We start from the raw sequence: 25113 nt of genomic DNA on the forward strand, positions 1-25113 counted from the left end.
TTGGTTCTATCTCACACCATGAACCAATAATACACGCGAAATTTGACAGTTGTTGACAGTTGTTGAAGTTCGAATTTCGGATATAGGTTCGCTCTCCTCCGTTTTGACAGATCGAAAGCACATGCATGCTATTCAACATCGGTATTTTATGTTTTCACAACAATGCACGTTGCTTTTATTTTGATTATTTGAACAAGGTTTGATTTAGCATTGAAAATATTGACGGAGATTATTAAGACAAAATGGCCAACACATTTGAATCACTTGGAATTGTTCCATGGATTGTGCGACAAACGACCAATTTGGGTAAATAAAAGATTTTAAACGCATTTGTTTGTTGGAAATTAATAGCTTCGTTCGTTTTCCTATTTTCAGGTTTGAAAAAACCAACACCCATTCAAACGAATTGTATTCCACAAATTTTGAACGGATTGGATTGTATTGGAGCTGCCAAGACTGGGTAATTTCAACAGTTTTCTTTTCATATTGAAATCTAATGACTGAATCGAATCTAAATTTTTTTTTGTTGTTGTTAGATCTGGAAAAACGTTTGCCTTTGCATTGCCAATTTTACAAAAACTAAGCGAAGAGCCAACACATCATTTTGCATTGATTTTAACACCAACACATGAGCTTGCCTATCAAATTTCGGAACAATTTTCGGTTGTCGGCCAAACGATGGGTGTTCGTGTGTGTGTTGTGGCCGGTGGCACGGATCAAATGATTGAAAGTCAAAAACTACAGAATCGTCCACATATTGTTGTCGCAATGCCCGGTCGATTGGCTGATCATCTAACTGGTTGTGATACATTCGATTTTGATAATCTAAAATTTTTAGTTGTGGACGAAGCCGATCGAATGTTGGGCGGTGCATTTGACGAGCATCTTGCCATCATTGAAGAGCGTTTGCCAAAAGAACGTCAAAATTTATTCTTTTCGGCTACGCTCAATGATTTTCTTAAAGAATCAAGCATTTTTCCCATTTCCGATACGGCATTTGAATGGTCTGAACAATCAGAGGTGGCAACCGTCAACACACTCGATCAACGCTATATTTTGTGTGCCGATTATGATCGTGATATGGTTTTGATTGAAGCACTTCGAAAATATCGCGAAGAACATGAAACGGCCAACGTTATGATTTTTACAAATACGAAAAAGTAAGTGAAACGCACGCATTTTCACATTAATTTTTTTTTCACATTTTTCACAATCTTTTTTCTTTCATTTTCAAGATGTTGCCAGTTGTTGTCAATGACTTTAAATGCGGTTGGTATCGAAAATGTTTGCCTGCATGGATTTATGCGTCAACGTGAACGTGTTGCTGCATTGAATAAATTTAAATCGAATCATATTCGGACATTAATTGCAACCGATGTGGCAAGTCGTGGCCTTGATATATACAACGTGCAATTGATCATGAATCATCGTTTGCCAAAACAAGCCAATGAATATATTCATCGTGTTGGCCGGACGGCACGTGCTGGCCGAAGTGGTTTGGCCATTTCAATTTTTCGTTTTCCACGTGATTTGGAATTTTTATCGGACATTGAAACAGCGATTAATACAAAACTCACCGAACATCCAATCGATCAAAAAATGGTCGAACGCATTTTCATGCAAGTCAATGTTTCGCGACGCGAATGTGAAATGCAATTGGACAATAAAGATTTTGATGAACGTGCGCACAATTATCGACGCAAAAAGTGGATTGAAAATGGTGACGATCCGGATGAAATGGAAAACAAATGGAAAGTCGAACAAAAAGCCAAACAAAGACAACGAAAAAAGGCCGAAAGAGAGTATTTGGCGAAGAAAAAAGCGGAAAAAGAAGCTAAGGCATCGGCAAACAATGCATTGATCGATGAACGCTTTGCAAATATTGATAAAGAAAAATTCGAAAAAAAGAAAAAATCGAAAAACGTCGATACTAAGTCAAATGACAGTCAAAAGATAGCGAAAATTATGAAGAGTCCATTGAAAATTAGCACCAAATCGAAACAAATTGCAAAGACAAAACGAAAAACATAATTTGTAATTATTTACAGCATTTGGTAATGCTGAGTTTTTATTTGTTTCACTTACAGTAAAAAAAAAACAATATTTAAATAAAATTCCAATTTAGCACTTAGATCTTGTACGTTCTTCTGTTTTATTTCATCACCATTTTTAGCTGTCTCTGCTCCTCATTTAAGGCTGCCACCGTTTATACGGTTTCCTATGTTGATTTGTCCGATAAAATGTATAGTATTTTTGTCATATCATCATTCGTGTTTGGGGAAAATTCACATGAATCGAGAAAAAAATGTTATGGTGTTCAAGGCTGGCGTCTGTTGAATTTCTTTGCTATCATTCAATCACAGTATAATCGTTAGGGATTTGTCACCGTTCGTCCATGATGACTGTTTGCAATGCATCTTCTGGGTAAACCTCCAAGAGTACTTTGGCACCATCGTTAAAAGGATACGCTATGCTGCCATCAATTACTAAACCTGATGGTTACAAAAGATTAGGATACAAAAAAAGGATTATACACCTATATTATATACATATCGATCGACCATCAATTTTCATTAGAAGTTAATTCAAGAGATTATAGTACTTACTTGCATCAACACATCGAGACTTGATTTGTAAATTTTTGGCATATCCTTTTGACTCGAATCCCTTTGGCTTGGGCCAAACGCCAACACAAATTTGTTCGCGAATCGAATAGCACATTCTTGGATCACCTGACGAGAGAAATCGACAATTTACACAACATTTCCGAAATTAATTCAAATAAAATTGGTTTTATTCACTCACCTGGATTGAATTTAATGCGATCATTGTATTTTTCTGCAATATCTTCAGCGTTCAGATTGATGTTTTTGTCATTTTGTTTAATTAATTTCAACAGTTCTCGTACATTTTGTGTTGAAAGTCTATTAATACTGCAAATAGACGAATATTTCGAATGAATGAGTAAACCGAAATTGTGTTGATACTAAATGATGAAAATGAATACAAAATTCGAATCATTTTCGTTTACCTTGTGAGCCATGATGATGAACCGGTGCCAGTGCTGACACATAATCCAGAACTCTTTGTTTTATTGAGAACATTCTGATTGTCAATTTGTAAATGTAGATGAGAAACACGTGCCGATTGTGTTTCACCAATGAACACTTCATTCAATGCCAAATATGGTAAAATCCGTTTCACTTTGGCTCTGTATTTCGTCTGATCGGTTTCGTCTAACATTTCCGTTGGATATTCATTGAGTTCCATTGGTGTTGGTTCCAATTCTTGCAGATCAAATGATTTTGGTAAATTTCCATTCTGTCCAAGCATTGTTGTACGGATACGTGTTCGATATAGCCATTCAAAATCACCCTTTTAAAACAAATGGAAAGTCAATCTTTCAAGTGATTTCAACGAACCAAACAATCTTACTTGAATTAATTTTTGTACAGCTTCTTTTGGCTCATGAGAGTATCGTTTTGATAGCATCAAACGACCTTCCGACCGATCTGGATCCGAATTGAAACCGATTATCGGTTTGGATTGGCAAAATATTGGGCATGCACGGCTAGCAGTTAAAAGAAATGTACCGTCACCACCAATTGGTACTACAATATCAGCCCATTCAGTTTGTTTTGTTGACAATGTTACCCTGAAGAAAAAAAATCACAAAACAATATTTAGCCGTTCTCTTATTTTTTTAGCATGGATTTGAGGCATTTTTCTGATGCGCACTCAAAAATTCGTATCATTATTGTTTTAAGTTTTGAGTTTTGACCGTCATAAAAATGTAGTTTGAATCTCATTCTTACTATAAACAATACGCTAATGGTGTTGTTTTCATAATTTGTTGAATACTCTAATCTTATCAACTTGACTTATCTATTTATTGAGTAGCGTGCATTGAACGAAACGATGTGCCCACCATATCACATGTGTACAAAAACGTTATGTTTTTAATATTATATGTACATTTTGTGTGTGCATTTTGATTAATGCATTAATCCATCAAAAACACTTGAATATAGAAAGGTCAATGTAAATGGCTTTAAATGTCTACTTCAATTTTGCACTCGAAAAATATCAAAATCATTCTAACTCCTCGAATTCGGACGAAATTTGAGTGACGTTATCATCGGTTGTTTTTCATGTTTCCAAATGAAATTCGTGGAATTCCAATTGATTGATTTATTATTTATTATTATTAAAATTGGATATTTTGGCCATGTTTTCGACAAAGAGATATTTGGTTCATTTTCAATGGATATTATTACTTAATGCACTTTTTGTTTATGCGACTTGTTCCGGTTTGATTACGAAATATGCACACATGCAATAGATACGCACGTGATGCACTTGAAGCACACACTTGATAAGTTACAACCCCGATTTTCCCTAACACCCACACACACACAGTCGAGCGTCTGATAAAAAAATATAATCCACATTGAATGCAAAATTACCTGTTCACTAATTTAACATCAATACCACACTCTTCAAAGCAATTGGCCACCTTTTGCTCGAAATCCTTATGAACGCGATGATAATGTAACAGTAAATCATAGTCGGTGCCGCGATCACGAAGCAACTTTTCTAATTGGATCATGGTCAATTTTGGATTTTTATGCTGTTCAAACTCATATCGTGACAGTTTTGTAACGATTAAGGCTTTTTTGAATTGAAATTTTCGATTCGATTGGTCAAAGGTGGACGATCTTCGAATCAATGATGAGGTAATTTTTCGTTGCCGATATTTTAGCGGATGTGTGATACATATTGGTCCTGTATACAGAAAAGATAAGAGTTTATGATGTTGAAAAAAAATCCATACTTTTATTTTGGCTACAAAATACCCTTTATGCGTTTTCTTCTGAAAAATTTAAAATTCTAGGTTGAAAAAAGAACATTGCTCAATTCACATAAATCAACATAGGTTTAATTTGGACTGTTGTTCCTTCAATAGAAGTAATTTTCACTTTTAAAAAATCAAAATTTACCTGTTGTGAATTGACATAAAAACCGTGCCGGTTTAAACATCATTTTACATTTTTTTTTTCTTATCACTTTGCCGTTATTGGTTGCGTCGGGCCAAATTGTCTTATCAACCAATATTACTTCAATACGATGAAAAATTTCAAATGCACACGATTTGTTTTTGTGTTGTCAATATTTTTCGATAGATTTTTTTTTATCTCGTCCATTCGCCAATGTGTCGAGCTCATAAACTTTACGATTAATTTTTTTTTCAACGACAATTATACAATTCTATTGAATTGCCCGATATAATAGCAACGCATATATATTCAAGAAACTAAAAAAGATTAAATTAAAACGCAACCTCTCCTTCGTTATGTTTTGACAACTGAAGTCAGCATCAATCTGATTTGTACTGCATTTTGCAGAAGGCTTTGTTTTGCACGTACGCTAGCAGCTAGAAAACGAAAGAAAAAAAAAACAACAAATTTAGTACTTTATCACGGCTACTAGACCGACCGCGATACGACGAACGACAATGACACGCACGAGCTCGTTCCCGTCAACGTTTCATATGTCATTTTTAAACTGAACCAAAGTGCATGGAACGCACTCCTGCGTTGTCTTAGTAACGGCTTATTATCAATTATTCCGCTTACGGGCCACAACAAATGTTTGAAATCGATTTTTTGCTACGAAGCATATAAATAGCAAATTTAACATTTTAAAAAGGAACAAAGAAACAAACAATGAAAATGAGCGAAGAGCTAGCAAAGCATGGTTTATTTTTTGACTACTTATATAATTTGCGCGTTCTTGATCCAAATATAGCCAGTGAAACATCGGATTTAAAAGAAAAAAGTGGCGAATATGTAGAGAGTAAGAAAATAATTTTCATTTGGTTTCAAAACAGTTCAAGTTTTGTTGAATATTTTTACAATATAACGTTATGTGAGTAGAATTGCAGGAGTTCAGGAAGATAATCGACGAATTTATCGGCATCGCTGAAACAATTGTTGGTGATGTAGAACAAGAAAAAAGCCATGCAATTGCTGCACAAAACTTACTCAAGTCAATGGCAAAACAACGCGAAGCCGAACAACAAGACATTCAGGTAAAGACGAACTATATTAATTTGGAATGTTGGGTATTGTTTAAAATCGGCACCAAATTAAAAATGACAGTATTTTGATGAAAGGAACAATAATTTTATCGAAGAGAACTTACATCTTAATTATTTACCGATTGGTTTTTCAGAATGAAATCGTAGAGCGCGCCATGGAATTGGAACAATTGAAAGTTCAATTGCAATACCTACAGCGGATCGAAGCAAACCAACAGGAGTTGATCGAGAATTTTTTCGACAATCAGTAGAATTCCATACGTTTTTTAAAAATATTCAATGTATTTTGTTTTTTACTTTTTCTCTTGGTTGAAAATAAATGATGAATTATTTTATTTGTTTGTCTTCATTTTAGATTTCAAAAATGCACTTTGCATATTGTTTGTTCAGTGCGTTTGTGCTTACACTCGACTGATTCTTATTTCTCCAAATTCGCTTTCAATTTAATCAAAATCAAATTTAATGACATTTATTTTGTTTTTTTTTTCTTCCATACGAAATTGGTTTACCTTCTTTTTTTTCAATTTAATATTTAGTTGCTGTTTTTTTTAATTTCATTTTCTTTCTTCATCTTAATTAAATGTTATATGTATGTGTGTGTGTGGGTGTGTGTGTGTGTGTGTGATGCATTAGTGTTGTTTCATGCATCTGCGTCTTCTTCAGCGTCAGTCTTAATTCGTTTGGATGAGTCTGTGGTCAGTTCATCGTTGTTGCTGGTTGGTGAAGCTCGACGTTTCTTGGAGGTAATTAACTCATCGGCACAATTGTCTTCAATAATTTTCGCTGGAAATCGTTCCATTAGCAACGGTTGAAATTGAATTATAACAGCGGTCATGTTATCACATCCAGTACCATCGCCACATGTATTTGGTGCTAAGCACGTTGTGAACAACTGCGAAAGATAACGATTAGAAAATAGGTTGTGTATGGTGTTTCAAAATGATCGATTAATACTTACTTCCTCGCAAATGGCTGACATTTTCGTTTCGCCCTTTTGTATTCGAGTACGTACAAAATCAACCACCTCATCACTAGATAATGAATTCCAGATTCCGTCGCATGCCAACACCATAAATTCATCTTTTGGACTCAACGTTGCACGTTTCACGTCTGGCAATGCTGATATCATTTGCTCTTCGGCTTTCAGATCTTCGTTCTAAAGCAATAAAAAAAAATTGAGTTTTATTTCAAACATTAAATTTGATTGGATAAAAATATGATGTACCGTTTTATAAGCATGATCACCGATTGCTCGTGATAAATTCAAACCACCATTAACACGCCCATCCTTTGTAACACGTCCGCCCGCCTTACGAATTCGCTCCAATTCTTCGGTATCTTCTGGTTTATGATCGAAACTCATATCCATTGCCTTACCATCGCGACAAACCACACAACGCGAATCACCAGCGTTTGCAACATACAATATATTTTCATGTAATAATGCAACAACGGCAGTACAACCAGATGATGAACCAGGACCTACCACATCGCAACAGATCGACGATTATAGTTATTTTCTCTTTTTTCATTAGAATGTAAAAAAAAATGGAGTCTATACCTTCAATCATGCCATTCAAAAACTTATCATCTTCTTCGTATTCTTCACGATCCTCATCTGATTCTTCGTCTTCGGTATCAGCTTCATCTTCATCCTTCAAACAAACAACAAACAAAATATCGATTTCAAATGTGAATTCTAAAAATGAAAAGGTAATTTTATTATTGAGCATACCTCCTCATCCACATCATCCTCTTCTTCCTCTTGGTCTGATTCATCGGAATCTTCGTCCTATGAAAAAAAAAATGAAGATAAAAATAAAAAACACGGTAAGTACGATGTAAAAACTGAAATAAAATTCAAATTACCAATGAACTTGTTGAAGACGACTCTTTTTGATTCTTGCTCTCTTCATCTGAAAACACAATGCAAATACAAAATGATTAGCCCTTGTGATCGTTGGAGTAAAAAAAATTGTTGATTCACCCCGCAACGGAGTTAGTTGCGAGCAAAGACCGCAGCCAACTTACTAAGTTTCAACCGCCAGTGCTATTCATTATAGAATAGCAGTTACGATTGCACGTTTCAGTGGCATCGCGGTGGGTAGCTCACCTAAACTAAAATCAATATATACCAAACTCGCGAATTATAATTTTGCAAAAGTGAAAAATGTTTCATTAGTATCTGTACGACACAATGGATATAGTGACTCTCGTAAATATTCGAGCTTTCGCTATCATACAAGCATGAACATAATCAGCGTAAAAAATATACAGTCGCTTTTGAACTCATGTGTAAATTGATGTTTTTTTATGAGAATGATATCATTCTTTTTAAAGTTTATCCTTGATTTCTCTGCTGTGCAGCGTCTATACATGGATATTTACATGCATTCGGATATGTACGGTACATATTATTTGGTAGAAAGAAATAAAAAAAAATCAATCAAACCAAGGCAAACAAAATTCGACATTCAAAACGCAAAAAGAGATTGAAGCTCTCAGTGAAAATAAATTCGAAGTAAAAATGATCAAAATACAAATGTGAAGAACAGAAGAAGTTTCTTCGTCGATGTTGTTGTCGTCTTCGTCTTCAGCCATTGTTAGTTCAGTTAGTTCAATTATTGTTGGCAATAACATAATTAAAGACGAACCAATTATGGGATGTTAATTTTGATACCGTGAAATTTGTTTTTATTTCGATTTCAGTCGCATTTAATTTATTTTTTATACGATTAGGCAAGTGTGTTTATGTCAGCCAATAGGCAAAATATCACTGTTGCATCGACCGAATTAAGAAGCAAAAAGGGTGTAAATTTCTTGCGTACGGCTGTTGGCCAAAGAAAATGTTATTTTTATATGCTTACTCTGAGAAAATACAAATGGGAAAATGCAAAAACGTGTTCAGCAACAATGAAATATTAATATTTTAAAATATTTACCGGTTGATTTATTTGCATTTGACGAACTGTCTGGACTGTTACAAGAGTTTCGCTCGTTTGGTTCTGAGCTCGACGCACCTTCGGTGCTTGATGGACCATTGTCCGATGGACCATTCGTTACACTGGAATCAGAAAAAAGGAGATTTACAATAGTTACTCTAATAAAAGCTGCATACTTGATGCGTTTACCTTTTGGTAGTATCTGATTTCTTGTCAACAGTAGCGCTTGAACTTGAAACTGCTTCTTCCTCTGAACTCTGTACCGAAGCAACAAACAATAGTATAAATTATATCTTTATTTTCTCAATTCATACCAAATCTATTCATTATTTCTCACAATTAAAATATTAATTCATCAAATACTTACATCAAGTTTTTTTGGTGCAATGCTTTTGGTTGCATCAGATGCTGAAGAGCATTCACCATTTTCGGTGGTCGCACCACTGCTACCGCCAGCGCTGCTGCTACCCCCATCACTGGCGGCACCACTACTGCTGCTACCATTACGCCGGCCACGCAAGAATGGTGACATCGGTTTTGATGTGCCCGACGATTCACCGGCTTTTACTTTTGCCAATGGATCTTTTATTTTTTCCAATAATTCGTTTAAAGGCATATGGCCTTCGTTATACAATTCACGGATATTTTCTTCATCTTCATCGGCATCATCATCTGTGTCCGTTTCATCGACTTTGTCATCGGGTATAAGTTTTTTCAATTCTTCTATAACATCTTCATTGACTAGTGTTGCATCGAAACCAATGAATGCATCTTTTAGCGCTTGTTCAAATTCACCTTTTTTATATGCAGCAACATTTTTTAAAAAATCGGGCAACTTCTGTGAACAATACAACGCAACTTCGGATCCACCATGACCATCAAATACCGCAAATAATGATGTGTTTGTATCAAAATTCAACGCACAAATGTGAGCGTCCTGTGTGTATATGTGTGCGCGTAAGCAACAAATAAAAATATGTATATATATTACAATTGGTTACATGAATAACGGTCAGCAACAATGAAAGAGAGAATACACACAATTTTATGAATGTATCAATGAAATACATCTACATGATTTTGTCTGTAGTATTAATTTTCGATTTGCAAATGAAACGAAAGAGTGTGAGTGTGTGTGTGTGAGAGAGAGAGAAGTGAAATGCAAGCATATTGAAGAAAAATGTACAATTACTGTGTAGAAAATATTGTCCAAATAGGGGAATAAATGAAGCAAAATAAAATTATTGTTACGATGAAAAAACCGGCGTCATTGCGCGTATACGCAATCTTGAATTGCACACGTTGTTAGTGCAAGCACGACAACGTGGTTGTGCGAATACAGAACACGCCAGACATTTATTCCAGTAAACCAATGTGCTTTCATATCTCTCTGTCTCTGTCTCTCGCTCTTACGCATACTTTTGAAATTTTATGCATGCCCGCTTACCTCTTGGGACATTCGCCAGCCTTGCATTTGGCTCGCACCGCATGATAAATATTCGTTAGCCTCATCAGTAGACTCTTTATCAGTAAGTGGTGCCGATAAATATGCACCCATTGTGTCTGATAAATGCTGCTTTTAGTACTTAACACCGAAATAAAAATAAAATATATGAATGAATGAAAGAACGAAAGTAATCGTGAATTCTTTTGTATTCCTCACTTAAAAGAAACGAACAAAAAACCAACAACTTTTTTTAAACGAATCCGGCTACATGCAATCAATATTCACGTTTCTTTGATATTTTAGTGTAATTTACACGAACGAAAAAAAAAAAAAATGCCGAAAAAAATGCACACACAATTTATTGATTTGTTTGCATGTATATATGATTTGACGTTGAATCTCTCGTTATTCACGAATTTTACTAATTATTTGTTGAAAAGCACACTTAATTCAAATGCGAATCGATTGAACTGGAATGTATGCTAGTTGCTTTGATTGTTTTTTTCTCTTTTGCACAATTTTTTTGTTCGTATGTATTCTATTCTCACTTGGATTGTCTTACTGTATACTATTTTTCGGCGCCAGAATTTTTTTTCTTTTTTTGCATTCGCAAACATAAATACATACAACACTTTTTATACTGTCTACACATCTACAATATCTTAATATTTTATTTTGCAAAAAAATTCGATCTTTTTAATTTCAATTTAATTCAACAGTGGTTTTTTTATGATTCGTGTGTATGTATTCTCACTTAAGTTTTCGTTTCAATTGCAATGTCTCGTGTCACATTACAAATTCTATATTATATTGATTTTTTTGTCTTTCGCTATTTTCTGTGACCAATTTTCGTACGCTGTGTCGGCAAAATAAAATTTCATGGGTAAATTTTATCGAATGAAATGTGTGTTTGGTAAGTATGCTAAAAAAACTTTATATTGAATAATTTCTCTATGGTTAAACGTACACCGTTGATGTTATTTGTTTCACTCGTTTCAATTTCACTTTTGATTTCAACTACGTTTTCATTGAATTGATTGCTATGTATTTCTTGTTAGCACACGAGTTTTTCCCGACTCAATTTTGCTGCTATGAAATTGAGGTTGTTTCTTTCTTCTTTTTTCTCTCTCTCTCGGTTAGTTTATGTCCGCCATGCACAATTTTATTCGTAAAACTTTAAACATGCCTACTTGTTACAAGCCGATTTGTGACGATTACGAAAAAGATGGACAAAAATGAATAAGAAGAGAGAAAAAAAACCGAAGAAGAAGAAGAATTCACTATTTAGTGACTGGGTTATAGCAAAAAAAAAAATCGCACACATACCAAAAAGGCGCGCAAGAAGTATATACACATCACCCGGAGAGTTGTCGGCGAACAGCAACAGTAATGTAGAGATAAAGCGAGAGAAAGAGGGAGAGGGCAAGAAAAACCGATGCGTGATTCACATACACGAAATCAACGAGCGCAAAAAACGAGGGAAACGAAGCAAAGGCTTAGGAAATGGCAAGGTATACACGCATACATACAATTGCGAATTTTTGTTGTTTTTTTTTTTTGCACAAGTTGAGTTGCGGTTTTAAGTTGTAAACGATTGCTTTCATTGAACATGATGGGCGCGTGCTTTAGCATCTATATCAACATAATAATTGTAAATTTCCATTGATGAAGAAAAACAGCAACGATTCCAACTTTTTGCCAAGATTTAAAAAAAAAGTTTTTCCGAACAAGATCAATCCAATTGATGATGACATCAATTCTAATTGAAGAGTTGATTGATTTGAATTAGAAAGACGAAAAGCATTATTCTATGTTTGCAAAAACCGCACAACGAACCGCTTGTTGTCCATGTCGAATGTCATTATCATTCGTGACTCGACAATCACGTTGTTTGTTACGATTCAAGTGCAGTCAGCACAGTATCGGACCAGTTTCGATACAAAATACATTTATACTTCAAACTGGACAACCTTTTATGTCACTTGTGTTCAGTTTTTAATTATTGCATGATGTTATATCAAAGTAAAATGAATTGGAATGTGAAATTATATGCTTTTGATATAAGTATGGTACTTTAGATTTGAAAATTGAATTTTATTCTAAAAAAGAACGTTCATAAGATCCATTGTTTTTTTTGTCTGATTTTCTCGATAAATAAATCAATGAATAAATTCAAAACACTTTATTGGACATTGTATATTGAGAAATAAATTCAATCAGATCAAAACCATTACAAATTGGAATTTCCGAAACCAATAAGTACAGCATTACAAAGTACAAATGCCGATACACTAAATTCCCATTGACGTTCCTACTTAACTGTAGTTTGACAGAATGATTTTGTACATTGTCTATATGCCCAATTTGAATATCGCGTATCGTGTATGTGTTAAGTTGAGTTGTGTATGCATACCAACAAAGTTTCTGATATAAACTGACCCAAACCTCAATACCAATGTAAACACTCACAATCTCGTAGTCAGCAGCCAATTTGAACGCACTCACACACACATTTGGTCAATACACGCATTTACATTGGAACGTCCTAACACATGCACACATACACACGTATTGAAAATATGTGAGGAACACAGAGAGCGAGCACAAGTTGCTGAAATGAGAAGGTGTCGACATTTTAACAATATATAGTGACAGTAAAGTCAGCATATGAATATATACATATATATTTTTCATTTTATAAAAAAGTTTTAAATTATTTTTCCGATAAATGGTGAGTTTGTGCAATGAAAATTCGTTTTGAATGTTCGGTAAATGTGAATTTTGAATATCGGTGAATGCAAGAAAAAAGAATCAATTGAAGAAAAATGCATTGAATTGAATGTGAATCTGTGCGATCGAATGAATGTGTGATCATAATAAATCGAAAATTGCCTTGATGTGTTTAGTGTGTTTATATATATATGAAGATATACATATTGTGTGTGAAGAATGAAAGAGCATGTATCTTCGTCTCTGAATTACTTCAAATGAAAATGTACCAAACAAGAAAATGTTCTGTATCCTAGGTGCAAGAGAAGAAAAAAAAATCAATCAATGTGGATATAAAATTTGCAGATCACTGCATCCGATCGCTATGAATTTTTTTGTGTGTTAAATGCTTTCAGTATTGCAATGCAAAACATTGGATAAGTTAGAGTAAATATTGAAAACATTAAGTGATGACTTTGATTTGCTTAAAATTCATTGCAAATGCAAACGAAATAAAAGGGATAAAAATTTTTTTCGTAGTGAACAATTTATATTCATACATTCAAGCGGAGCATTGAGAGCTCTATTCGGATTGAAAAGAAGAAAAAAAATTTTTTTTTGTTCACAAATACAAGCGTAAAAAATCGTCGCGTGTACATACATTGCATACACACGCTACCAATCACGACTACACAGATGCACGTATACACAATACATTGACCATTGAATTTATGCATTGGAATGTTGAATCGGTTCTTGATTTTCATGAACGGATCGAATCAATGGCAGCAGCAGCCACAGCACCACAGAAATAGTATGTAGAAAGACGGGAGTGAAAAAAAACACACAACAACAACAACAACAACGTTAATAGTAGCAACAAAGGAGATATTATATTCTACTAATGCCAGAGAGTATATTGCCAATCAAATATGAAAAAATCAACATATGTACACTCACATATACATCTGCTCATGTTTCGATTTGTGTGCTGCTACTGCTAGATATAGTATTATTGAAAACCGAAACTGGTAAAAAGGGAGAGAGAGAAAGATACACAAATATAAACAAATTCAATTGAAATGAATGTGTCCAAGAATTGAGAAAAATTGGATGCACATCTCTCACTATCGCCTCGGCAATAGTATTTTTTTCTTTTTTTTCATTTCTTTTATTCACCTGATCCATCCAAAGTGCATATCGATTTTTTTTTTGCGTCAATTCCAATCAAAACAATATCGAATGTCAAGAAAATGTTTCATTGTTTTTCTTGAGATCGATATGCCGAACAAAATGAAAAAAACTCGATCGATGTGAGAAAAAAACATATCGGACCTTTAAACTCACCGAATAGCAGTTTAAAATGACTCGAAAAGAATGTGTCAAAGAATCAGATGAGCAAGATAATTTGTTGCACTTGAACGGTGACCATATCATTAAACGGACAAAACATAGAGAGTAATAGAGCAGTTCATGTGTATTATTCATATTTTCGCTCTCCTTTTCTCTACTGGTGCAATGTGCGTGTATATTCTCCTTTTTCTACGCTCTTACGCGACATGTATGCGTACGCGAAATATTTGTGCGATGTGTGAACATTTAAATATATATACATTTTATACATCACATTTTTTTTTCTACATTTGCATGCTTCATCACATTTTTTGTTTGTTTCTTTTTGATATGTGCACAAAATTCTATAAAGAATTTTTTTTTTGTTTTGTTTTTGTTCAGACAAAGAGCCTGAAGACGATCGAGAATAAGACGGACGACGACAACAAAAGAAAGAGAAAATGTACGTCAAAATCACCAGCAACACCAAAGTAAATGACAAAAAAATAAATAAATGAATCCTAATAAAAAAAAATCGGAGAATTTTACAATCGCAGAGGTGTAATCGCACGGAAATACAACGATTTCGCACACACCAAATAGACTAAATAACAAAAAGACAAAACGAAACGGAACGTGAATAATTTTGTGATCTATATTCACAGTGTGAATATTGTTTAGTGAATACGTGAAACCAATACAATAATAATACCATTGAGAAAAAGAGATAAAGAGAGAAAGAGAGAAAAAACAACAAATTTGCAATCTATTCAAGTGTCAAATCAAAATGCCATTTGTAAATGATGCGATCGACGTCACATTTTCTCAAATAAAATGACATGAAGACAATTTTATGACCAATCAATGTTATTTCCATAACAAATAAATATGAATTTAAAATAGCCAACCATAGGTTGTGCAAACATAAATTGTGTGCCTTAATATTGCCTTTAGAAATGATAGTCTTCTATTAGCAAAATTTTCATGTGAAAGATTCAAAATAAAAAGAAAAGAAGAAGAAAAAGTGTGCCTTGCCCGTTTTTGATAACGAAAATCCTGTCCATATCAACCGTATCAGTGAAATTTTGAGTTAATGGAATTTGTGTGTGTTTTATTTTCGTGTATGCCAATGCATAAATAAATGTGAGTTTTTTATGGGCCGCCAAATAGTGTTCAATTATTGAAAGAAAAATACGTATAACCTTGCAAATGTAATAAATCGTGAACGAAGTGAAATAAATGCATTCATTTTTTCGTGTTTCACAATCGCTCTGAAATGTGGATATAATACGCAAATCCATAAAACAATTCGGGTGCGGGCAACACAAGCACACGAGATCGAGTATGATCACCACCTCTGCCGTCACCGAAGCCACTGCCAACAATATTTGTGTGTCTGTGTTTGCTTAAATGTGAGTGATTCGTGTGGAGAACGAGAGAGATAGAACGAAAGAGAGAATATTTCGAATGCATGTGGCATTTTTAACATCGGCGAATCAATCATCGATCTATCGCGATTATTGTGATATGACAAACCGAAACATTAACAATGAATCAAACAGGCGGAAAAACGCCGTCTACACCAAGGCTCTCGGAATACGCGACAAATGCCTTGGAAACAATTCGCAAGGAATTACGAATGTTTTCAATCAGCGATGTGCAAAATGCATCCAATGCAACAAACGGCCAACAAATCCCAACGCATCAATCAAAAGTCGAATGCGATCTAAACCTCTTATTAGCACAATTAATGAATTCCGGCTTTACGGAAGAGCAAGCAATCACTTTTATCAAAACTAATGGTCGCAGCGATGGTTTAGAAAATAATAAACAAGTGCAACTACAGCAATGCAATCAACGATTACCAGGTGATTTCAAAGTTTATTTTAAACAGCCAAATTGAAAGTCAAATAAAAGCTAAGATATGTTAACTAAAAAACGATTTATATTTCATAATTTAATTTGGGTTTTCTTTTGTTCTTCTGTTTGTTTTTTTGGCTTTTGTTTGAAATCAATTTTAGTTTCAGCTCCAGCTCAACCACCAAAATTATTTCGAAAGCCGAGCATCGAACGCGAAATACCGCAATTTCCGCGAGGTAGTCCAGCCCTTGATTCGGGCGCCGGTAGTTCACGATCAAATTCAACAACGGATTCAGCAACAATTTACGACGCCAAACCCATTGAATATTGCAAGCAAATCGATTACTGCAAACCAATAGAATTTTGTAAACATGTGCCACTACAACAATGCAGTAATCAACGATTACCAGGTAAAAAATAAATGCATTCGATCGATAATTGGGTTTTGACACCTTTGCATCAAGCATTTGAAATGAATTTCAATTCAATCATTGTAATCATTTTTTTTTCGTCTATTTTATGTTCGAACAGTAATTCCAGCTCGTGGTACATCACCGGTTGTGCCGCAAAATGGAACAGATAAATGTCATTTAATGAAAATGCCTCGTAAACCTCACAATTCAGTCGAAAATCCACTTGCATGGCGTTTTTCTCCAGCATCCGATCAACAAGATCAAAATAGTAACGTACCACCACCACCATATCCAATTATTGCAACAGGTGTCACAAACTATTCACCCTCGATTCCAAATCGACAAAGTCCAACTAGTACAACAGATGGTAATTGAACAACGTTTTGTTTTTGTTTTGGCTATTATGAGCTATGATTTTGAAATATTTGTGTCATTTTCAAAATAAATTAATCATTTCGTTTCGTTTTCATCATCATTTAATTAGATTATCGCAAGTCACCGTCATCGGGCATCTATTCAGCAACATCGGCGGGATCACCAAGTCCAGTACCACCATCAAATTCAATGTCACCTCATCCGATATCTAGATCATCGAATGTATGCCAAATTGGTTCATGGCAACGTAAAACACATTCGCCAATCATAATGCAGTCAGTTAAGTCGACACAAGTGCAAAAACCAATCCTACAAACAGCCATTGCACCTCAAGTACCAACTACACTGTAAGTCATTTAACGTGCATTAAGACATTTTATTATTTGAAGAGAATAAATAAATGAAAACTTGTCATTGTTAAAGCACACCGTCGACGACAACCGCATTGCCATCATATGCATCGTCCATTCAACCTCATGTAACGAATAGCGTGACAACGAATACAAAACATCAAAATAATACACCACCAACAACGCCGCCAGTATTGAATTCCATACCGCCAGACATAGCACCGAAAAATAGCCAGAAAACACCACCGGTATGTGTTTGCGTGCAAACCAGTCGTTTAAAATAAAATCAAACAAAATAAATAATACTCACTTTGTCAAATTACAGATAAATGCAGTGCATCCATCGTCACCAGCGAATAATTTTGTACCTGTGAGTGAACCGCCATCGTATGCGAGCTCAATGGCCTACAAAGCTGCCGCAAAAACTCACATGGGTATGATTCTTATCTTTTTAAATATTTTGAACCATTGCGATTAGTTTAAACTGTCTTCATCTTTGGCTTACAACTGAAATGTTTTTCAATTATAAAATGAATAGCGTTGCCACCGCCGCCGCCATATAGCAACAATAATAATCGAGATATGTCTAGTTCGCCGGAAATAATAAACAATAATAATTTATCAATAACCCCGCCATTACCGCCAACATCATCGTCATCGGTCAAAAGTAATAAAAATAATAATGCAAAAACGACCATAGCAAATAGTACGATGACGACGACGACCGCCACAAAGAAATTAAATAAACAACCGGCAGCACCACCGCCCGGATCAACGGTAGCGGCGAAAAATAGCAAAAACTCTGCATCGACACCAACATCAACGTCAACATCAACGACGACAACAACAACGGAAGGATGTGAAAAGATAAAGCATGAATCACCAATTCCCGAACGAAAACTAGTCCCAAAAGATCAAGAAGAAGTGAAGGAAGGCCGAATCAAGCACTATTCACCGCAAGCGTTTAAATTTTTTATGGAACAACATGTTGAGAATGTGCTCAAAGCATGTAAACAACGAATGTTCCGAAAAAATCAATTAGAAAAAGAAATGGGCCGCATTAATTTATCGGAAGAGGCACAAATTCAAATGCGTCGAATGTTAAATCAAAAAGAATCAAACTATCTTCGATTGAAACGGGCCAAAATGGAAAAGTCCATGTTCACAAAAATCAAAACAATTGGCGTTGGTGCATTCGGCGAAGTGGCATTAGTACAGAAAATTGATACGCCAACCATGTATTATGCCATGAAAACATTGAAAAAGGTCGACGTCTTGAAACGTAATCAAGTGGCGCATGTGAAAGCTGAACGCGATATTTTAGCCGAAGCCGATAACGAATGGGTCGTTAAATTGTATTATAGCTTTCAAGATCGTGACAATTTATATTTCGTGATGGATTATATTCCGGGTAAGAAAATGATTTTCATCGACATTCGTTTATTCGATATTTTCTTTTCATTACTCACTTACAGGCGGTGATTTAATGTCGCTGCTCATTAAATTGGGCATATTCAGTGAACCGCTTGCTCGATTTTACATTGCCGAACTTACGGTGGCCGTTGAAAGTGTTCATAAAATGGGATTCATTCATCGCGACATCAAACCGGACAATATTTTAATCGATCGAGATGGTCACATTAAACTCACCGATTTTGGATTATGTACGGGTTTTCGTTGGACACACGATTCAAAATATTATCAAAAAGCCGGTTTGTAATCTATATTTTTTTGTAACCTAAAATTGGAGATTATTCATTCTAAATTTTACTCAATTGTTCTTTTATTTAGGCGAACATGCGCGACAAGATTCAATGGAACCATGGGACGATGCAAATGACGGTGTAAAACCAGCTGTTCTAGAACGGCGGCGTCAACGTGAACATCAACGATGCCTTGTAAGTATGCAAATAATTTTGACCAGGTTAAACTCTGTTACAGAGATTTTGGTATGAAACGTCACAGCATCATGAACATTTTTCTTTTGTTTCTGTCTAATCCAGGCGCATTCGCTAGTCGGTACACCAAATTATATAGCGCCCGAAGTATTAGCCCGCAGTGGATACACACAATTGTGCGATTGGTGGAGTGTGGGTGTTATTCTGTATGAAATGCTTGTTGGTCAGCCACCGTTTTTAGCGAACACAGCTGTAGAAACTCAACAAAAGGTAAGTTTTATTCAAACGAACTACAATTTATTGATTGCACACGAAAAACTAGTGCGTATGAACTAAAAAAATCGATTTGTTTTTGTTGCATACACAGGTCATAAATTGGGAGCAATCGTTGCATATACCGCCCGAGGCGAAATTGTCGCAAGAAGCAAGTGATTTAATTTTACGTTTATGTTCATCGGCCGACCGTCGCTTAGGCAAAAATGCCGACGAAGTAAAAGCGCATGGATTTTTCCGTGCCATAAATTTTGGTACCGATTTACGTCAGCAAAAAGCACCGTACATACCAAAAATTGAACATCCAACCGATACATCAAACTTTGACGAAGTCGATCCGGAGCGCATACAAAATTCAGATCAATTTGATGCATTCAGCAACGGTACGGCAATATCGTTTCATGGCTTTTATGGTTTCACATATCGTCGATTTTTTACGGACGATAAAAGCAATCAGGAATGCAATGATCAAGACGGACCCGTCTATGTTTGATTATTACATATACATTTCTCAAAAAAATTTTGTTGCTCCAAATGTGTATATTCTGGATGAAAATAGAATGCGACGATTCGACCGAGAACTGTTAACTTTAAAAACAAATAAATAGCAATATGTTGAGAACTTTCAAAAAGACAAATACTCAAAAATTGAACAAGAAATGGACAAATTGCATTGTTGCCGCACTCCCTCGAAAAGTGAAGGATTAAAGAGAAGAAAAAAAATGTTGGTGCTTAACATTATAAATTAACAAAAAGGGAAACATGAAGAGAGGGAGATAGAACTGGAAGAATATCAAAATGCAAGCAGAAAAAACTTTAAATGAAAGTAATCGTTGAAACGTCTTTTTTTCGTTTCACTTAACAATTTATTAAATAAAGTAGTGTGGAACTTGGCATACACACGCACCACGTCAATCATATCACGTCAGAGACACGAGAAGGAGATGCAGAAATCGTTAAATAAATGAGTGCCCTCCTGTGCGAGATAGTATTTTGAATAAATCGTATAACGGCCAATTGTAAAATCCATCAAAATAAATTCAAAAAAAAAGAACGTTGCGTTGATAACCAACAACATAATTCAAATACTCTCGTTTGGGCTTGCTTATAGAACTATAGTTAAAAAGCGAAAGAAGATAAATTAATCATTTAAATGAAATGAAAAAATAAATAAATAGAAATCAATACAAATAATATTTAAGATTTTTGATAGGTAATTTTTAAATAATTACAAAAAAGAAAGAAAATATTATTAATAAAATAAACACAGTGTGTCTTCAATGTGCGATTTATCACATAAAAATAATGTGTATATTCTACTTTTAGAGAGAGAGAGAGAATGAAGGAAAACGACAAATCAAAGCAAACAATTATGAAAATAAAATAGAAAAAGATGGATATACAAGAGAGCTAATAATGAACATATAAATAGAATGAACGAAAGAAAAATCTAAAAAGAAAAAAAAATCTCTGGTTTCGCCAAATTAGCTTTAACCAATCAAATTCAATTGAAATCGAATAAACGAAACAGCAAACAAAAATGCCGTGATATATCAAGCATAAAGCTTCTCAAATTATCGAGAGTGATTCATTTCGTTTATTCGTTTATTCGTCTCTTTCGTAAATTAGTAAACTTCAACCGCGAGCCACATAATGACAGTTAAGATGAGGTTCAATCGCTAAAAATTCAACAGGTTTCTCTCATAACTCAACAAAAGTCGTGTAATATTGATAAAAAATGGCCGGCAAAAAAAATCAAGTGATACATTTTATACAAATAATTTTTTTTCGAAGCCGAAAATGAAAAAGGAAGCAACGCGTAAATAAAAGAAAATGCAAAGACAATAGCACGATATTTGTTTTTTTTTTTGGAAAAAAACGTACACTCCTCAAAAAGAAAATGCAACTCACGCACATAGAAACACACACGCGTACATACATACATACACTCATAAAAGCACTCACAAACAAAATCTTCAATTAAAAGTAAAAAAAAATTCCAGCAGGCTGGAACACACACACACATCTTCATACAGTATAGAATAAATTAGATTGAATTTAGTATCCCTTTTGGTTCAACTATTGTTTTCTCAATATATTCGATGATTTTTGAACGCAAACAAAACAAATTCGGCTTAAATAGTTTTTTTTTTATTCAAATGAGAAAAAAAATGAAAATAATAAATTACAATTTGATGTTATAAAGCAAAATGTTTCCGGTTTTGTTCGAAACATTTTGAAATGCGAGTACCCAAAATCTATGTTATTTACAAACAAGTCAGAAAAATAGCAACAAACGATTATTTATTTTGCAATTATTTAACAAAGCGCGGTATACACAATTGCACACACAATGATGTTTAATATGGTGTTGTGTAAGAGAAAATATGATATATATTTTTTTTGCAGTTGAAAAATGTTAAGAAATGCTAAAAAAAGAGAGAAAAAAACAAACAACAATTTGACAGCATATCAGATGAGAGAAATAAACAAACAGACATCCATGTGGTGCTTAACAATTTTATTAGTAAGTTCGGAAATGGTATGTTATTAAAAAGTTTTTAGTTGAACGGCGTGATATCCAGTAAGATTAATTTATACTAAGATTTTAACTTTAAACAAGTAAACAAAGAGAGCCAGCTTGATGCATACGAAGCATATTTTATACAGAAAGATGACAATTCATTGAACCAAGACAGAGGCAATATTGAGTCTTTTCTCTCATATAATGTACAATTAACCAATATGATATGACTTTATTGTTGTTGCCACGTGTTTTTTTTTTAATCACCGTTATTTCCTGTGAGTGTTTTGTGTAAAGAGCTATGTACTAACCAATGTATACACCAACGTTTCAGTCGTGATGCTGATGATGGGACGCACAGTTGTCTCGAAATGCATTCAAGTAAGAAAATTTAATTTTCGTCAAATTCAATTTTCGACTCTTTGTGATATCAATTTAAAGTTAAAATTTTAGTATAAATTAATGGTACGTTATTCACACACTTTTCGTTCGTTTGCTATGCGTAAGTGATAAGGCATGGTGAAAAAATTGTATTCAACAAAGTTATTACAATATTGCTAAAAACAATTCTCGTTCATCTGCTACGCACATTTTACAGACAATTAATGTGTAACATTCGTTTTTTTTTTTTTTTGAATCCATTAATATATATTATTATTTAATTATTTATTAGCATCAAAAAATCGTATTTGAATTTTAATATTGTTTACGTAAAAAAATTGTGCAAAAACATTCAATCCACTCTGATGACGAAATTTAACATGGTTCTTCTTAAAAAGAATACGAAAAACTGCACCTCATCTAATATGTTGCAAATTGTATGAGAAAAAATGTGCGAGGAAACGTTTTTCAATTCCGCACATTTGAATCGTCAACATCATATGTTGAATTTGCTTCTGTTCTCCTCTCACTTTCATATTTTGTGTTATTAAAGAAGAAAAACGAAGAAGATTTTTTACGTGTTCATTTTTTTTCTCGTATCGGTCATAAAAAAATGTGTACAACAAAATATGTAAATACAGCTATAAACTAAACATATTTATCGAATTGAATAAATAAGAGAACAGCAGCAAAAATAAAATGCATAAAGAGCAATCAAACAATTGTAGAAAAAATGCAAAGAATTTTTGTTTTGTTGTTAAAATAAAACACAAATTGACACCCGCATTCACTGAAATACGGAAATAGCTTGTATGTGTGGATATAAATTAAATGAAAATCAACAACAAAAAATTGTCAGACAGAAAATGTTTTGAAAGAAATAATTGAACTTGCACACATACACTTTTATGCCACCCTTCCTTTCACCCTATATCTCCTTCCCCTATATCCCCCTCCCCCCATTTATTCTATAACATTATTGTCTATTAAATTTATAACAATATTTAGTAATTTTATTATTTTTTTTAAATAACTGAATTTGATTTAAAATATTTTAGCCCGAATTTTCGATTTTAAGTTAAGTAAAAAAAAAACTTTTATTGTATTTTGCAACAACAGACACAAAAAAAAATCGATGCCTTGTATGGTGAAAAAAGTATAAAAACAATTGCGTTTGATTTGTCCGTAAATATGAATATTCGAGCAGATGGAAAACGTGAAGAGAGCGACGAAATGAAATGAAAAGCAATCAAAAGAATTACGTAAACAAATATATTGGTAACTTTGATTGGAATAAATTATACTTGTTTTTTCTCTACCCCACCCCAACCCCCTTGTAGTCGCCGTAATTATCATGCCGTAAACAGGATCGTTGGCGCTATGTTTTATGTGTTGCGCCATCGATAATAATTTATTTGCATTTGATTGGAAGAAAAATCATGCAATAAATACAACCAATAGTGGTGCATGCAACAAAAACCAATGGGAACGAAAAAAAAATTGAAATGTAAGAGACACGAGATTATGGGTAAGAAATTTGAGACGAAAAAAGCAAGATCGATAGGAAAATTTACATCTAAATAGCGTTATGTTGTGTTGAGTGACATCAAATTTTGTGTGGTTGAATTTATTCATGCAAATTTCCACTTTGTAACATTTTTTTAGCGCTTATAGTGCCAGTACAGTGCAAAGGGCAGAAGAATAATGATTGGATCCCTGATATGAATGTATGTGCAAATAAAAAATAAGAACAACTAATGTATGTTAAAGAGCATCGCAGATTATGCAAAGGAAGACGAACAGGCGTTCATTCGACTACAAGAAGCACACAATCGATGACGATTACAATGACGACGAACAAAAAAATACACATCGACAATGATTATATATTGACAGTGCCAACAGAAAGCTAGTATATATGCGCCAATTTTTGTTTTTGTTTCTCTTTGTTTCATTCTCTAGTCGCTCGTTGTCGCCTGCAATCTTTATGCAATGTTCAACAATGGTGATGTGTGGTGAATGGAAATAAATGGAAAATTTGCTCTGCGGCAAATCAAGGGGCGCATTTGTAGTGTATTTTGAACGAGCACATATTCATTCAATACAATGCCATACGAAAAACAGTTCAGCAACAGCTATTGTCTATTTATTGCATTATTATGTTATGTTATCATTTTGTTCACATTCTCTCTCTCTCTCTCTCTCTCTCTCTCTCTCTCTCTTAACCACACTTTTACGAACCAAATGAGAAAAAGAAACAGCATCTTCATTTTGATATTCATCATGATGTCAAAATCAACATTCAATGACGGCACAGATATGGAAGCAAGCATGATCAAATACAATTTTATGCTACATTTTATAAACATTATCGATATTGATCCTCTTTTCCAATTTTTATTCGTTTACCAAAAAAACGTTCGGCACAAAAACAATAACAAAAAATAATCAGCCGTAACGCCAAAGGTTCTGATAGGCCTGATTTTCGGTCGATTTGGTTTTTGATGAA

General features: G+C 34.1%; 5 protein-coding genes across 14 annotated transcripts; 3 read left to right on the forward strand and 2 right to left on the reverse strand.

Annotated features, from left to right (window-relative positions):
• Positions 1-87: 87 nt before the first annotated feature.
• LOC116345240 (probable ATP-dependent RNA helicase Dbp45A) lies at positions 88-2140 on the forward strand. The gene is made up of 4 exons (XM_031774459.1): positions 88-306; positions 376-460; positions 537-1160; positions 1236-2140. Exons 1-4 carry the CDS (start codon positions 243-245, stop codon positions 2029-2031), a joined length of 1569 nt encoding a protein of 522 aa, XP_031630319.1. The 5' UTR covers positions 88-242; the 3' UTR covers positions 2032-2140.
• On the reverse strand, positions 2032-5439 carry LOC116345242 (NAD kinase 2, mitochondrial). Its single transcript, XM_031774460.1, has 7 exons — positions 5001-5439; positions 4467-4785; positions 3436-3655; positions 3032-3375; positions 2806-2933; positions 2607-2732; positions 2032-2492 (listed from the first exon to the last, which is right to left on the reverse strand). Exons 1-7 carry the CDS (start codon positions 5041-5043, stop codon positions 2383-2385), a joined length of 1290 nt encoding a protein of 429 aa, XP_031630320.1. The 5' UTR covers positions 5044-5439; the 3' UTR covers positions 2032-2382.
• On the forward strand, positions 5337-6435 carry LOC116345243 (intraflagellar transport protein 20 homolog). The gene is made up of 3 exons (XM_031774461.1): positions 5337-5856; positions 5937-6091; positions 6235-6435. Exons 1-3 carry the CDS (start codon positions 5727-5729, stop codon positions 6349-6351), a joined length of 402 nt encoding a protein of 133 aa, XP_031630321.1. The 5' UTR covers positions 5337-5726; the 3' UTR covers positions 6352-6435.
• On the reverse strand, positions 6387-11830 carry LOC116345239 (probable protein phosphatase CG10417). Of its 5 annotated transcripts, none has more exons than XM_031774458.1 (11): positions 11816-11830; positions 10490-10627; positions 9410-9979; positions 9232-9299; positions 9043-9164; positions 7970-8016; positions 7836-7892; positions 7662-7755; positions 7326-7582; positions 7059-7256; positions 6387-6992 (listed from the first exon to the last, which is right to left on the reverse strand). In XM_031774458.1, exons 2-11 carry the CDS (start codon positions 10598-10600, stop codon positions 6741-6743), a joined length of 1776 nt encoding a protein of 591 aa, XP_031630318.1. In that variant the 5' UTR covers positions 10601-10627; positions 11816-11830; the 3' UTR covers positions 6387-6740. The 5 variants fall into 5 exon arrangements, with proteins under 5 accessions (XP_031630318.1, XP_031630316.1, XP_031630314.1 ...); XM_031774456.1 differs by lacking the exon at positions 11816-11830 and adding an exon at positions 11457-11766; XM_031774454.1 differs by lacking the exon at positions 11816-11830 and adding an exon at positions 11052-11766.
• LOC116345238 (serine/threonine-protein kinase Warts) lies at positions 11821-24082 on the forward strand. 6 transcript variants are annotated; one of them, XR_004201489.1, is made up of 14 exons: positions 13088-13220; positions 14933-16398; positions 16552-16800; positions 16922-17170; positions 17288-17525; positions 17602-17776; positions 17854-17962; positions 18067-18939; positions 19004-19240; positions 19320-19426; positions 19532-19696; positions 19794-22604; positions 23724-23866; positions 23945-24082. XR_004201489.1 is itself a non-coding variant. In XM_031774451.1 (12 exons), the coding sequence occupies exons 2-12, from the start codon at positions 16080-16082 to the stop codon at positions 20190-20192; spliced, it is 3120 nt and encodes a 1039-aa protein (XP_031630311.1). In that variant the 5' UTR covers positions 11821-12000; positions 14933-16079; the 3' UTR covers positions 20193-22688. The 6 variants fall into 6 exon arrangements, 5 of the variants coding, with proteins under 5 accessions (XP_031630311.1, XP_031630308.1, XP_031630312.1 ...); XM_031774451.1 differs by lacking the exons at positions 13088-13220; positions 23724-23866; positions 23945-24082 and adding an exon at positions 11821-12000 and having other exon boundaries at positions 19794-22688; XM_031774448.1 differs by lacking the exons at positions 23724-23866; positions 23945-24082 and having other exon boundaries at positions 19794-22688.
• Positions 24083-25113: the final 1031 nt, after the last annotated feature.

This window comes from Contarinia nasturtii, unplaced genomic scaffold (genome assembly GCF_009176525.2).
Source record: "Contarinia nasturtii isolate CC-2019 unplaced genomic scaffold, AAFC_CNas_1.1 Cnas_scaffold_1240, whole genome shotgun sequence".
Lineage (NCBI taxonomy): Eukaryota > Metazoa > Arthropoda > Insecta > Diptera > Cecidomyiidae > Contarinia > Contarinia nasturtii.

Excerpts from the sequence above, each read along its gene's own strand:
- LOC116345240 (XM_031774459.1), top strand. The coding sequence starts at position 243 with ATGGCCAACACATTTGAATCACTTGGAATTGTTCCATGGATTGTGCGA. Across the intron at positions 307-375 it reads GCGACAAACGACCAATTTGG|GTTTGAAAAAACCAACACCC; the intron begins GTAAATAAAAGA and ends TCCTATTTTCAG. Across the intron at positions 461-536 it reads ATTGGAGCTGCCAAGACTGG|ATCTGGAAAAACGTTTGCCT; the intron begins GTAATTTCAACA and ends TGTTGTTGTTAG.
- LOC116345242 (XM_031774460.1), bottom strand. The coding sequence starts at position 5,043 with ATGATGTTTAAACCGGCACGGTTTTTATGTCAATTCACAACAG. Across the intron at positions 4,786-5,000 it reads TTTATGTCAATTCACAACAG|GACCAATATGTATCACACAT; the intron begins GTAAATTTTGAT and ends TTCTGTATACAG. Across the intron at positions 3,656-4,466 it reads GATGTTAAATTAGTGAACAG|GGTAACATTGTCAACAAAAC; the intron begins GTAATTTTGCAT and ends TTTTTTCTTCAG.
- LOC116345243 (XM_031774461.1), top strand. The coding sequence starts at position 5,727 with ATGAAAATGAGCGAAGAGCTAGCAAAGCATGGTTTATTTTTTGACTAC. Across the intron at positions 5,857-5,936 it reads AAGTGGCGAATATGTAGAGA|AATTGCAGGAGTTCAGGAAG; the intron begins GTAAGAAAATAA and ends TTATGTGAGTAG. Across the intron at positions 6,092-6,234 it reads CCGAACAACAAGACATTCAG|AATGAAATCGTAGAGCGCGC; the intron begins GTAAAGACGAAC and ends TTGGTTTTTCAG.
- LOC116345239 (XM_031774458.1), bottom strand. The coding sequence starts at position 10,600 with ATGGGTGCATATTTATCGGCACCACTTACTGATAAAGAGTCTACTGAT. Across the intron at positions 7,257-7,325 it reads GTGATCATGCTTATAAAACG|AACGAAGATCTGAAAGCCGA; the intron begins GTACATCATATT and ends TTATTGCTTTAG. Across the intron at positions 6,993-7,058 it reads TGTCAGCCATTTGCGAGGAA|TTGTTCACAACGTGCTTAGC; the intron begins GTAAGTATTAAT and ends TATCTTTCGCAG.
- LOC116345238 (XM_031774451.1), top strand. The coding sequence starts at position 16,080 with ATGAATCAAACAGGCGGAAAAACGCCGTCTACACCAAGGCTCTCGGAA. Across the intron at positions 17,963-18,066 it reads TGCCGCAAAAACTCACATGG|CGTTGCCACCGCCGCCGCCA; the intron begins GTATGATTCTTA and ends TAAAATGAATAG. Across the intron at positions 19,697-19,793 it reads CTGTAGAAACTCAACAAAAG|GTCATAAATTGGGAGCAATC; the intron begins GTAAGTTTTATT and ends TTGCATACACAG.